Genomic DNA, 14,331 nt, shown 5'->3' on the forward strand with positions numbered 1-14,331 from the left:
GATGAGGAGCAGAGCGAAGCCCTCTGCAGGCCTCCAGCCTGCAACCTGGGCCCAGAGTGACTTTTTGCCAGGCCATACCTACTGGCTGCCATGTTCACTCCCCAAAACCTGAGATTTTCCCTTAAAACAGAGACTGAGGAGATGGAAACCAGTCAGCCCAGTCAGTCTGGCTCAGGTGGACATGAAGGGCAGCCTAGGTCACTCATGGATCCCAGAGCTCCCTTTGAGGCAGAAACACAGAGCATCTTTGAGGATTCCTGCTCTCTCTGTGGGAAGGTGGGCAAAATGCTCAAAATACAGTAAAAGCAAGGGTCAGGACCCAAAGGGGTCTCACTCCCTGTTTCTGTGGACTCTCCCTGGGGTGCCTGTGTACAGGATTTCTGCAGAAGATAGTCCATTTTGTTAAGCCTTTGAATATTCAAATTGAAAGTATCGCGCAATCATTGATTGTCAAATCATGGGTTTCTAGAGGTTTTAAATACTTGGCATGAGGGGGAAAAAACTCAAACCTATACCCGAAGGTATAAAACATTAATTCTGTTTGTCTCCTGCTCCAGGAACCTGGGTGCAGCTGGATGCTTTGTGAAACTTTAAAAATGTTGCATCTCTGCTTCTCCCCCTGCACAGGAGCCCTCCTCCACGCTGAGTCCCTGCAGCTGCAGCATCCAGCCACCACCTCAGCTTCTGCTGACCACGATGTCGGGTAACTCGGCTGCTTCTTCTGGGATAGGGTCACGAGGGCGAGGGGCGTTTTGATCCGGGTGTATTTCCACGACTTTTCCTGCATGGAACAGAGAGGCACAAAGTCAGGGCATGCAAGTAGGAGCCCGGGATCGATCGGGAGAGGGCACGGGCCACGCTGTGGCCGCTCCCACTCGGCGCCTGGTCCCCAGGGCAGAGGCCCAGAAACCCAGTTGGCCGCCGCGGCGGTCCGCGTCCCGCGCGGTCCACCACCGGCCCGCTCACTTGGCCACAGATGTGACCCTGGGACTTCTCGGCGGCGGCGCGGACTCTGCGCGCGCAGCAGCGGCGGCGGGGGGAGCTAGAGGCTCGCGATGAGCCCGGGACGCGCGCCGGCCTCCCAGAGCCGGGCCGTGGCGGTTCCTGCGCGGACCCCGGGCCGCACTCGCTGCCCGTGGGGCCGCGGACCCGGGGAGGAAGTCTCCGGGAGACGGTGGATGGCGGCGGGGGTGCGGCGCCCAGCCCCGCGGGCCAGATGAGGATCCCCTGGGTCTGGGGCGACGAGCTGCGCGACCTCCTTTCCCGGGGGAAGACGTCTAGCTCCCCGGGCCCGGCCCCGGGGGCTCCCCCCAGTCCTGCGGCGGTCTCCGCAGTGACCAGGCGAGGCGCTGGCGGCCCGACACGGTCGCGGGCGCTCCGGCCCACTGCGCGGCCCGCCCCCTCCCCGCGCGGCTGTCCCGCGCTCGCGCACTCCGGGGTCGAGGTCAGGGCCGGAGTCGCGCCCGGACTCCCGCGGCCACCTCCCCGCGAACGCTCGCCCGGCCCGACCTACTCACCGCGGCTCCGCGTCCCCCCCACCCGCCACTCGGGGCCGCGGCTGCCCCGAGCTCCCGGCGCGCCGGACGCCCTCCTCGCCGACCCCTCGGGCGCTCAGCCTCTCCCGGGAGCCGGGCAGCCCGGGGCGGCCCCTTCTGGAGGGCGGCTTCCCTGCCGAGAGCGCGCGGTCCTGGGCCGCCCCGCACGCCTCCCCAGGGCTCGCGCTGCGCGGACTCGACTTGGAGTCTTCGGGCGCCGCCGGGAAATGCCAGCCCCAGAAAGGGAGGGGGTGGGGAGAGATGGGAATAGGGGCGAGCAGGAGCGGGGCCTAAGGAGGGAGGTGGCAAAGAGGCGAAGACGCAGAAAGGGGGCAAGGAGAAAGGAGGCAGGAGAACAAGACGGGAGGGATGGGGGGCAGTTCTCAGGCCTGGTCCCTTTACTGGGCTTAGCCTAGTGCGCCCCTCGCCGATCCAAGGCCCAGGGTCGGCCAAACCCCAACCGCCCACTGCTTGCCCCAGGGCTGGCTTCCAGACCAGGGGCACACTGAGGTCAGAGGCTCCCCAGAAGCCACCACTGGTCCCGTGGGAAAGGAAGGGACTCGGAACTTCCACTGGAGTGGGAGTGGGGTGGGCTAGGTCAGTGCTGAAGCATCCAGACAGCCCCCACCCCCGCCCAGGTCTCTCTTCCAGACCAGAACCCTGGGTTTCCCTAACTGAGCCAAGGGGGAGAGCCTCCCTAGACTGGTCTCCACATTCCTGAACAGAAAAACCTGTGCCCAACCTGGGGTGGGTGGGCCCACAGATTTCCATAGGTTCTGTTTCCACTGGAGCCCTGAAACCTGCCCATGGTAATCCCTTCATCCTTTCAAGTTTGAGAAATTTGAGTTTCTTTCCCATCTGCCTTTTAGCATTCTTTTTGTGTTATCCAGACCTAGAGATCTGGCATTAGATGCCATAGTTTATAAAGACCTCTACACCCCTGCCTGACACTGCAGACCTTACCCTTGACCGCTGACTCAGTTGCCTTTCCCCAGAAAAACCTAAGGTGTATCAAGGTGTCCGGGTGAAGATCACGGTGAAGGAGCTGCTGCAGCAGAGAAGGGCACACCAGGCAGCCTCAGGGGGAACCGTAAGCATAAACCCTTCACTTGTTCCCAAATGGTGTTCAGCTTCATTCTGTTCTGTGTCTAGGAAAGTGTAGGAGGCCTCCCTGGGCCCGTCACCATCCCCAGACCTGGCCTTCTTTAGCTGATCTCATAACACCTGTGCCCACCTTCATCCCAGTTCACTACAGAGAACAGACATGCTGTGGGGTTCAGAACTTGGGGGAGACCAGCCCTCACTGATCATAGTCAAGCGTGTTGGTCCAATGCAGGGAGAGAAGCAGCCAGTAGGTAAGTAGGTTCTTATTCTGTAGGAAGATAGTGTATGTGCCCTCACATAGGCAAAGGAAATCTCTCCCAGAAATGTCCTTTTAGGGAGCCCTTCATGGGGTGATTCTCCGTGGAACCTCCCCCTCACTGCACCCTCTGTCCTCATTCTTCTGATCCCAAGCACTAAAATTACCCAGCTGAAAGGGGCTGTGTAGCCTCAGAGGAGACAGCTTGGAATATAGAACCACCTCCTTATATGTGATGAAGCCTTAAGCACTTCCGGGTTATGAGATAGACCTGGGCAGTCATAAGGGTACCTACCACTTTATGTGCATCCTAAAGCAGAAGATACTAGCAAGAATGCTCAGCAGCAGAACCAAATAAACTAGGGTGGTTTCCTCCAAGAGAGGGCAATTAGAGCCCATGATCACACAGTTGCCTTTGGGTTGGTTTGGGTGTAGATTCAAATACGAAGGATGGGCCCATGTTACCAGTGGTAAGACTGGTCCTGTCTTCCGCTTATTGGCATCTGTCCCACAACAGTTTTTGTGTCCAGTGCTCTTTGTGTGCAATGCCTGATTTCATAAAACAGACCTTTTGGGGAAGATGCAGATCCCGTAGCAGTGGTGAACACAGGTTCTAGAACCAGTGCACTGGGTTCAGGCCTCAGTCCCTCCATTGTGTGAAGGCTTGAGCAAGTTACTCAGTCTCTCATGTCTTGGTTTCCTCATCTTTAAGCTGGAGATAATGGAATTTTGTGAGGAGTATATGTGTTATTACACATAAACACTTAGAAGAACACTTTCCACTTAGAAAGTGCTCAATACATGTTAGCTATCATTATTAGTAGCTAAAATAAAATTAGAATTGGAAGTTAAAAGCCAGATATTCACTAGTGTTCACTCACACCCTTTGCTCAGAGTTTAGAGGTTGCTGTGATGTGGCATGGGCAGCACAAATTTTATATTTGCTGGATGTCAAGTCGGTGAGCTTCGCAGGTAGCTCAGTGGTAAAAAAAAAAAAAAAAAAATCCACCTGCCAATGCAAGGGACACAGGGGATGTAGGTTCAATCCCTGGATCGTGAAGATCCCCTGGAGGAGGAAATGGCAACCCACTCCAGTATTCCTGCCTGGATAATCCCATGGACAGAGGAGCCTGCGGGCTACAGTCTGTAGGGCTGCAAAGAATCGGACACTTCTGAGCCAGTGAACATGCATGCAAAGTCAGTACCTCCATATGTAGCACTTCAGCTCATGCTAAAGTTTTAAACTTTCTTCCATTTGTAGAGGGCTTTCCAGTGGTTCTTTTAAAGCACTTTTGCACACTCACTATTTCTTTTAGTTCTTATAATAACCAAGAGAGGTGAGTAGATCAGGGATCTGTATGCCTCAATTACAGCTAAAGTTCAAAGCCTTACAGTTGCTAATGGTAGAGCAAAATGTGGGACCAAGACCTGCTTATTCTTTGAAAAAAAAAAAAAAACACCTTCCCACCTGTTGGCTCCCTAAATTCGTCTTCCTGCAGATCCACCTGTACTGAGCAGGAGTCTGGTAGCCTTAACTACCAACTCCTTTATTTCAGAGATTATTTTAAAATTAATAAAATCCCAGGAACAAAAGAACTGGGATATACTAGTGGTGCAAAAAAAAAAAAAAAAAAAACTCATCAGGATGTTAACAAAATGCAATCTTTCATTAAGGGGCTTTGGTACCTTGTATCATTCTGCTGCAGCTGCAACCTGGAGAAGCCCCACTTGCACATGGCTACTGTATTATTCCTGGCTACTTCTGGGTTGGTTTGGCCACTGTTTTCCTGTTAGCTAGCTGCTGGAATGAAAGCAAGGCTGAAACATTTCATTTGTGTATCTGACCAGTATCTATTCCCTAGAGCAGTTTGACTTATCTAAATTTTTCTGAATTCCTCTCTGAAAAATAATCAAGCAGTACTTCTAAACCAGTGCCTTGCAGGAACAGGCAGGGCAAAACTGGCCCCAACTTTGCTTTCTGGAAGATGATATCCACCCAGGTCCTCGCAGGCATGGAGGAGTAACCCAGAGATGATTTAACTATGAGAGTCAGATGTAAAATTCCTCACTGGGAACCAGCAGAAGGATCTGGGATTCTAGGAAGCCTAGGAGGTATAGTCAGTAGACATGGATGGCAGGTAGCAGGGGATGGTGTATGTGTGCCTGCTTCTGGTTTAACAGAGATCATCTCCAATTTGTTCAGTGGTTGAAGGAGACATTTTGGAAGCATTAAGCCAAGGAAAGAGTTGATTTTTTATCAAATACGTAAAGCAGGAAGAAATTTATCATAATTTGTTATAAAGACAGAGTAGTATCCACAATTTGAAATTTTAAGAAGGAAATCCTGGATGGAAGTTATAGATTGAGACAAATGTTAAGGTATCCAGTAGTGCCAGGAGACACACATGCATTTCAGATTTGTCAATTTCAAAAACTTACTTCAGCAGAATCAGTTTACAAACAGCCCTACACACATACACGCATACACACACACATAACTCTCTCACCTACAGGATAAAGAGAAACTTGAATTTGTACTTACCAAAAAACATAATTTACCCTTTTCTACTATTATTTTTTTTAAAACAGATATGTTTTTATAAATCATAGATTGTGGATTTTTGCGCTGTTTGAAATCTAGAGAGAGGAGACTGTATTCTTGGAGCAGAGTAGAAAGTGAACCCATGACTAGCAAGATAATATCACGTAGGATTACTGTAAACATACCTGAGGGAGATAACCTGGGGAGGTCTACAAAGGGACCATTCCGGGGGAGGAATGGGGTTAACGAGAGCTCTACAATGAAGCCGAGTTTTTAAAACCCACTCCTTCCAAGTGCTTGGGCTCAAGCTGCAGCCAAATATTTGCATAAAGAGCTGGTGAAGGATTCCAGCTTCCTGGTTCATGACATTACAGCATGGATCATTTTCAAAATTAACACCACCTCCTATTTCAGCAGCGACTGACTGTGCAGGCTCCCAGGGGCTCAGTGTACAGCTGTGAGTGTACCCCGCAAGACAGGAGACAGACATGCGGAGCTCTGCTTCCTAGCACAGACTCTTGGAGCGAGGCTGGTCCCTTTAAACTTTAAAGCCACCACCTGAAACCTAAAATAAAAAAGTCCTAAATTACTCAATTAGTACAGTTATTAATTTAACCAGAGGACACAGGCTGCTTTACTTTGAATAGTTAAAAGGAACAGACTCGTAAACTTCAGGTATTTATTGGTGAAAAAAAGCAAATTTTATAGAAGATGGCATAAAAAGTCCAGAGAAGTAAAATATTTCCCAGCCATTAACTACAATATAGATAAGCTACAGGCTACTGACTACAACTTTAAGAAAATATTTTGTTGTTTCATAGCTAGGAAGAACATGTGACTATTTTTAGCTATCCAGGATTAAGCCAACAGATAGTATAAGAAACTTTTGAGGAAATGATTGACTGAGTTATAGCTAATTGGGATTAAATAAATGTTAGTCCTTATTAATTTTAAATTAAATAGTTTAATAGACTCTCTACTGAGTTTTCTTGAACTGTTCATTTGTGTAATATAAAAATCATTTAAATTAATTTTTATCAAAATTAATAAAAATTTAAGTGGGAGACATTAGAAAAAATCCCCAAGCAAAAATAAAAGTTGAATCTGAATAAGATATAACATCGGTTGTATTTCACAACAGCAAGTTTTTTTTAGAAGAAAGGATCTGGCTTACCTTAAAGTAGAAGGCAACACAGTTCATGTCAAAATGTTTTAGCTTTCCCTTTAAAGAACTCTTATTTCACTTTGCTTTGTGGTCATCTTACTTTGCAGCAGTCCGGAGGCAACAGTGTCCACCTTTCAGAACCAGTCCCACCATCTTCTGCAGGTCAGTACAGCCAGCCTTACAATTCCCTCAAAACACTTGCAAAAGTCCATCTGGAAAGGCTTTTAGTACTTGATTCAGGGGTTAAGATAGGCACCACCATTTAATTGGAATCCAACCAATCAGAAGGTGAAAAAAGAGGCATGGTGACTCCAAATATAAGCCCAGCAAGGAAACAGGTGCAACATTTTGTCCTCATTTCTGAACTGTCTATTCTCTGCTATCTACTCTGTCCCAGGAGCTTGTTCCTCACATTAGTTCCAGGTCCTCATTTCCAAGTAACTAATCTTGATTAAAAGATCAGAATTGCTTTCTGAAACCTGTTATCTTTTAAGTGTACTATTAGGTGGAAAACAGAACATCCCGAGGTCCTAGAATAATGCCTTTGCTCTTGTTTCACTTAGTTTCTAGCCGACAGGGGCTTCCCTCCCCTTCTTTTCTCTCTTCCCAGAAAGCAGTTCAAACAAGTGTGTTTTCTCAGCCCATTACGAATAACGCTATTACATAAACACTCCTACCCATGCCACTCACAGCTCAGAGTTGAAGGAGGTCATCTATAAGGAAACCTGTGCTATGGGAACTCCCCACTGAATGTGCCACTTTAACTTAACCTTAAAGGAGCCTTGAGACTTCAAAACCTCCAGTGTTCTGTCCTTCCTCTAAGCCTGTCTTCTTTGAGCATTTCAGGATAATAATCAGATTTGGGGCCTATTAATACTAAAATGGAAAAGGAGTCATGTTTTCAGAGCTATTCTTGTTTGGTATTTAATCCCTTAGATTAATTCCTTGATCACGTGTAACGTAACGTGTTCACTAACAAAACATTTTTGCTTTTTGTAATATAAAACAAATAATACTAGTTTGTATTCTATATTCCTGGTTTCTCCCTTTTATGATTTGTGTTGTCATTTATAATACTCCTCAAAATAAGTTCAGTTCAGTCACTCAGTGTGAAAACTTTTAGAAAGCAATTAACCCTAGATCAAGAGGATTATTTGCCATGGCATCAGTTTTCTTAAAGCCTCAAGCAACTCTACAGTTTACTTTTGAGAGATGAGGTTCACGTGGACTGCAGATAGGGGCTGGGTGTTGGTGCTTATAGTCCAAGAAAGTGGACAGTGAAAGTTTGAGCTTGGCTGTGACAGTTGGACAGAAATTGGATCACCATTCTTTTCTTTTCACCTTCTGAATAAATCCCCAAGTTACTAACCAGGTTCATTTCGTTGGGCTTGAATTAACTAAGGCAACTTAAAAAATCCAAACTGCCTGCCTATTTACTTTTCTCAAATTTTCCCCTTTTCCCCCTAGATGTAGTAAATATTCAGAATATAGACTAGAACTCCATTCAAATATGTAAGTGCAGTTTTTAAACCAAAACCTCTCCTGTTTCTTTTTCTTCTAGGACTGTATTTTGAGCCTGAACCAATTCCTTCCACACCCAATTATTTCCAATCCCGAGAATTTTCCAGTTGTGTTTCTTGTGAAGAAAACCCAGGCTTTCTGGACCAGATATTTGATTCCTACCTTCAGCCAGAGACACACCCGGATCCTTCGCTCAGTTCCATGCAAAGTACTCCACACTATTTCCCAGACAGCTTCCAAGCTGCCCCTTTCTGCTTTAACCAGAGCCTGGTAATTTATCTCTGTTCTTTACAAAACCTGTTATTGCCTACTATGGGGCAGAGAGTTTGTATCATCTCGTGAGAAATCATACAAACGCTATCAACAAGGAAATCATCCAGGAAGCCAGCAAAGACTGATGTAAAACCCAATAGAGGTAGAAATAGCCACACATTGAAGGGCCAAAACCTCTGGAAACATGCGTAATCACGATTTCCTGAGTCAGCTATGCCCAAGTACATTGGTGTGTGGCCATAAAAAGAGGTTTCCCGGCAATATTCATTTAGTGTTTTTAAACTGTAAAATTCAGACTTCTCTTCGTTGAAAATCACTGATTTAAACAATGGCCCTTGGATTTTTGAGTTCTAGAAAATGGAATTAAGGCTGTGTCAACAGGGCAAACTGTCATCTGATAAGGGGCTATTTCTGTTTTATTTTGACACTTAATTGGCTTTCCTAACTGGTCGTATTCATCTGCTACAGGCACAAGAGCCCATTTTGGTCTGAGATGGTTGGTGAAAAATGAAGCCCTAATAGTTGAAAACGTTTGCATTGTCTGTTCATATCGGACCTTAAATTATTGAAAATGTGTTATCACTTTAAATGGAGTGAGGCTTCCATTGGTAGTTACCAACTGTTGAAGATGTCTTTTAGATACTGTTAAACATCTTAAAAACAGGTTTTTTTTTAATGTAAATTCTTTCTTGCTTTTGGTTTGTCAAAAGTCCGTGTAAATAAGTGAATTTTAAGGGAATAAGAAATTAACTCTACAGGATATACACACAGGGGCCACCCAAACATCGACTTCTCTTCCAGCTTCCAAGTTAGGCTTTCTCAGTAACAATCGTGGACCCGCCTAAGAGGGAGCAGAAAGTACCTTTCTCCACAGAGGACAAGACTTTAGTGCCTGTAACAGGAGTTTGGAGTCTTGGAGCCTCCCAAACAGTGGCTCCGTGAGGATCCCAGCTCTCCGAGTATGTTCACCTTCTTCTCCACAGTCAAGGGTGTGGAGAAGCATCCAGGTTGCCACTTGCCCCTTACATCGAGGCACACAGCAAGATTCTATGTGCAGGTGACCAGGCACAATGAGATTTTGTGGTTTCAAGAACAAAGCATCCTGTAAAGTATGCTTATAACAAAGAAAGCCAGTGAAGCAGGGCAATTTATTGTTGGGAAAGAAATAGGTAAATAGAGAATGTGGTGTCATGAAATCACGCAGCCAGCAAATAAAATTACTTCTGCAGATTTGGGTTTGGTCGGATGGTTTTGTTGTGCCTTTTTTTCTTTTTTTCACCCCTAATGTTCTTTTACTTTGAGTTAATAAATCCGCTCTATTCAGTTCTTTTAATCCTGTCTAATTTATCACGCTTATTGGTCCTTGGTTTCCACCTCTAGACGCCAGAATCGCCTTCGGATTCCTCCACTCTCTCTGGCTCTTTAGACTACAATTACTGTCCTGCTCAGCTGCCTTCATACGCCGCGGAGAGCCACACGGCTCTCCCCCAGCTGGACACCAGGAACTGCGGCCACCCGTCGGGAGATTACACCTACGCTCACCCGCCCGCGCATGCCCAGTATGACAGCTTCTCCCCCGCCTCCATCTGCTGCTGTGCCTCATGTGAGGCTGAACGCTTGGACGCCTTCAGAGCCTCAGACTGCTTTTCCTACTCCAGCACAGACTATGTGAATTTCGCTCCCTCCGCAGCAGCAAGCAGTGATTTCTATAAGAGGGAAGCAAATTGGGATATTTGCTACAGTTAATAGAAATGACGCCTATTTGGAACATGACATGCGTACATCTGTTTTTTCTTTTTTACCACCTCTAGATGACAACTCAAAATATACAACCTGCTAACAAAATATCACAGGTGCAGTTTACATGTCACAGTTTTTGGTTTTCCGACACTAATTAAGGCATCAAGACGGAGTCCTTAGGCTCAGTCATAGTTCCACTCCTACTTTGTATGCTTACGGTTAAAATTTTAGTAGGGAACATTCGGTTGTTTTACTTTTTTTGTGTAACGAACAAATGATAATTTTTTAACTAATAAATAATTTTGTATTACTAAAAGTTGGCTTGTTTTTTAAATTTTCCACTAGTCATTTCCCAGCTGATATGAATAATATCAAGTTATTCTAGAAATCAAGAATCACTATTTAGTATTTAATCCCTCTTGTTCACAGATTGAAAATTATTTTAATGCGATGAAGTGCCTTGGCTCCCGTGGGCATGGAGGGAAGACACAGCTGAAGAGGGACATTCAGCCTCTACCACTAAACGGGGGTATACGTCTTGGGGTAACATCAGAGAAAGGCGTGTATGAATCATTAGTTTCTCGTGTCTATCACTGGTCAATGGAAGGTTAAGATGCCCCAAAAGCACATCTTACCTACAGCATGGTTAAACTATAGATAATTCTTTTCATATCCAAAATCCTGTTTTGTAAACTTCAAGGGCAAATACTTAATCTTTCTCTTGAGAGCTGCCATGCAGTTGATGTACCACAAAGGTTGGAATTCTTTGTTACTTTCTATTTCTGAATTTCTGCTTTAGGTCTTTAAATATGTATCACTTCTTTACAGATTGATTTATAGGATTGACCATGTTATTTACAATTGAACTTCCTCTGATTAATCTGTTTGAACAAGGCCAACTGTCTTTCAAGGTGAAGAGGAGCTACTAAAGTTATCTATCCTAAAGTATACTGTTGAATTCTGTTTGTTGAAGGCATGAAGGCACAGGACTTCATCTCCACAGTGAGGTCTGGGGGCATTTTCCATGTCCTGAGGTTCAGCACAATGGAAACAATACTGGTACCATTGGTACTGGCCACAGCTACCATTTTCTGAGCCCTTCCTATGTGCCAGAATTGTCTATTGATCTTCTCACACATCATCTCAATCTTCACAATAACATTGATAGCAAAATGACAAGTCTGAGGTTCAGAGAAGTTAAGTCACCTGTCCACTGTCATGCAGCCAATAAGTGGCTGTGCTTGGGTCTGAAAAATACCAAGAGGTGCTCCCTCCTCACCACTGGTGAAACGTTTGAGCTGCCATTTGTGAAAGACTGCTCAGGAGCCGGAGGAATCATTCTCCATTAAACCCCAACCTCCCTGTTGACACAAAACTGTGTTCCCAGCTGCCTACAAATAGTCAGAGCTTTCCAGCTGGGTCGGACTGTCCACAGGAAAAGAAGGTGCCAAGCACAAGAGCTGGAAGATGGAGGGGAAGCAGGTGACAAACCTCCACCTCAGTGGGTTTATTTTGATCAGGAGACACATTTGCTTTCCAATTGACACCATCTGACTGTCCTTTCCCTGGGGACTCTACTAAGGCTTGGGCAAATAGGACAAGTTACAACCTGCCTCTGGGATAGATGTGCCAGGGGAACGGAACAATCACTGCCTTTCTGAGACACCAATAAAAATAAAATTTTAATAGTTTCAAACCAAACTGAAACTGGTCTATTGTCAACAAATGTCTGTGCACACAGCCCAAAGCCCCTGCACACCTTGTACCCACCCCCAGCAGCTGCCCCAAAGAGACAAAGAGCAAAGAACACACAGATGTCCAGTGGTTGGCACCAAAATCTCTTTCCTAGATGCCATTCTTTTTTTCATTCCCCACTTCTATCCTCTGCTTTCTGAATCGATGACCTTGCAGCGTTAATCGAGAGCACTTCCTGCTTCCTTGTATCTGCTTCTTTCTTCACATGTCCTTTAATTTTCCCCTAAATCTGGCATGGAAAAAGATTCATTTTTTAGAAAAATGTGAGACAAGAGCTAATATCTCTACTGTGTATTATGATGAATAATTCCAACTTTAAAATGGGCTTCACAGGTGGTGCTAGTGGATAAGAATCCGCCTGCCAATGCAGGAGATGCAAGAGATGCAGGTTCAATCCCCTTGGTTGGGAAGATCCCCTGGAGGAGGAAATGGCACCCCACTCCAGTGTTCTTACCTGGAAAATCCCATGGGCAGAGGAGCCTGGCAGACTATATACAGTCCATGGGGATGCAAAGAGTCAGACATGACTGAGCACAAAGCATATAAAATGGTCCTTAAGGTCTTTGCAGAAATTTGAGGCCACAAAACACCCAACATGCTACAAAGTCAATGGACACAGTCCAGCTAGCCTCTTACCCACTGCAGCTCACACAGCGGCACGGGAGCTGCACAGCAGCTCTGAGACAACCCAGAACGCTTCTCATCAATAGATGCCTAGGAAGCTGGACAAAATACAAGTGCCCAGGAAAAGGTCAGTTTTCAGTCCAATCCCAAAGAAAGGCAATACCAATGAATGCTCAAATTACCGTACAGTTGCACTCATTTCACAATTGTTATCAAAATTACGTTCAAAACCCTTCAAGCTAGGCTTCAGCAGTATATGAACTGAGAAATACTAGATGTTCAAGCAGGATTTAGAAAAGGCAGAGGAACCAGAGATCAAATTGCCCACATCCGCTGGATCATAAAAAAAAAATCAAGAGAATTCCAGAAAAACATCTACTTCTGCTTCACTGATTATGCTAAAGCTTTTGACTGTGTGGATCACAACAAACTGTGGAAAATTCTTACAGAAATGGAAGTACCAGACCATATTACCCATCTCCTGAAAAGCCTGTATGCAGGTTAAGAAGCAACAGTTAGAACCGGACATGGAACAACAGACTAGTTCAAAATTGGGAAAGGAGTACATCAAGGCTTGTTTAACTTGTCACCCTGCTTGTTTAACTTCTATGCAGAGTACAGGCTGGATGAAACACAAGCTGAAATCAAGATTGCCAGGAGAAATATCAATAACTTCAGATATGCAGATGACACCACCCTTATGGCAGAAAGCAAAGAGGAACTAAAGAGCCTCTTGATGAAGGTGAAAGAGGAGAGTGAAAAAGCTGACTTGAAACTCAACATTCAAAAAATGAAGATCATGGCATCCACCCCCATCACTTCATGGCAAATAGATGGGGAAAAAGTGGAAACAGTGACAGACTCTATTTTGGGGGCCTCCAAAATCACTGTGGATGTGATTGCAGCCACGAAATTAAAAGACACATGCTCCTTGCTATGACACGCCTAGACGGTGTATTAAAAAGCAGAGACATCACCTTGCCAACAAAGGTCCACATGCTCAAAGCTATGGTTTTTCCAATAGTCACTCACATACAGTTGTGAGAGTTGGACAATAAAGAAGGCTGAGCACCAAAGAATTGATGCTTTCAAACTGTGGTGCTGGAGAAAACTGTTGAGTCCCTTGAGACAGAAAGATCAAACCAGTCAGTCCTAAAGGAAATCAACTGTGAATATTCAATGGAAAGACTGATGTTGAAGCTAAAGCTCCAATACTTTGGTCACCTGATGTGAAGACTCTTTGGAAAAGGCCCTGATGCTGAGAAAGATTGAGAACAAGAGGAGAAGGGGGTGACAGAGAATGAGATGGTTGGATGGCATCACTGACTCAATGGAAATAAATTTGAGCAAACTCCAGGAGATAATGAAGGACAGGGAAGTTTGGCATGCTACAGTCCATGGTGTCAGAAAAGTTTGGGCAGGACTGAGTGACTGAACAACAGCACCTCAGTGTGAGAAAGCATGATCAGTAAGTCAGTGGTAGGGCCCAGGCATCTGCCTGTTTAAATGTGTCTAAGTTGATTCTTTTTTTTTCATTTAGTGGGTCCTAAGTTGATTCTGATATAAGTGGTCCTCTGTCTACACTTAAAACACTGATATGGATGTATGGCAGAAACCAATATAATGTTGTAAAGCAATTATCCTCCAATTAAAAATAAGACAAAAGAACACTGATGTTCTGTGTCTGGATTGTTCCCTTGTAACTTAGAAGAACTCAGAAGCTTTAATAATAGCTTATATGGACTGAGTTCTTTCTGTGAGCCAACACAGTGGGCCCTATCTCATTTAATCTTCAAACAACCACACAGATAGACAC

The 14,331-nt window shown here is 45.4% G+C and overlaps 1 protein-coding gene across 1 annotated transcript; it reads left to right on the forward strand.

The window, feature by feature from the left end:
• Window positions 1-2,044: 2,044 nt before the first annotated feature.
• On the forward strand, window positions 2,045-10,452 carry COLCA2 (colorectal cancer associated 2; the record flags this gene model as incomplete). Its single annotated transcript, XM_040257984.1, has 5 exons — window positions 2,045-2,132; window positions 2,531-2,625; window positions 6,710-6,764; window positions 8,164-8,393; window positions 9,777-10,452. Coding segments are annotated over 5 exons (834 nt in total), but the record flags the coding sequence as incomplete, so codon positions are not given.
• Window positions 10,453-14,331: the final 3,879 nt, after the last annotated feature.

This window comes from Oryx dammah, unplaced genomic scaffold (assembly GCF_014754425.2).
Source record: "Oryx dammah isolate SB20612 unplaced genomic scaffold, SCBI_Odam_1.1 HiC_scaffold_17, whole genome shotgun sequence".
NCBI classification, from domain to species: domain Eukaryota; kingdom Metazoa; phylum Chordata; class Mammalia; order Artiodactyla; family Bovidae; genus Oryx; species Oryx dammah.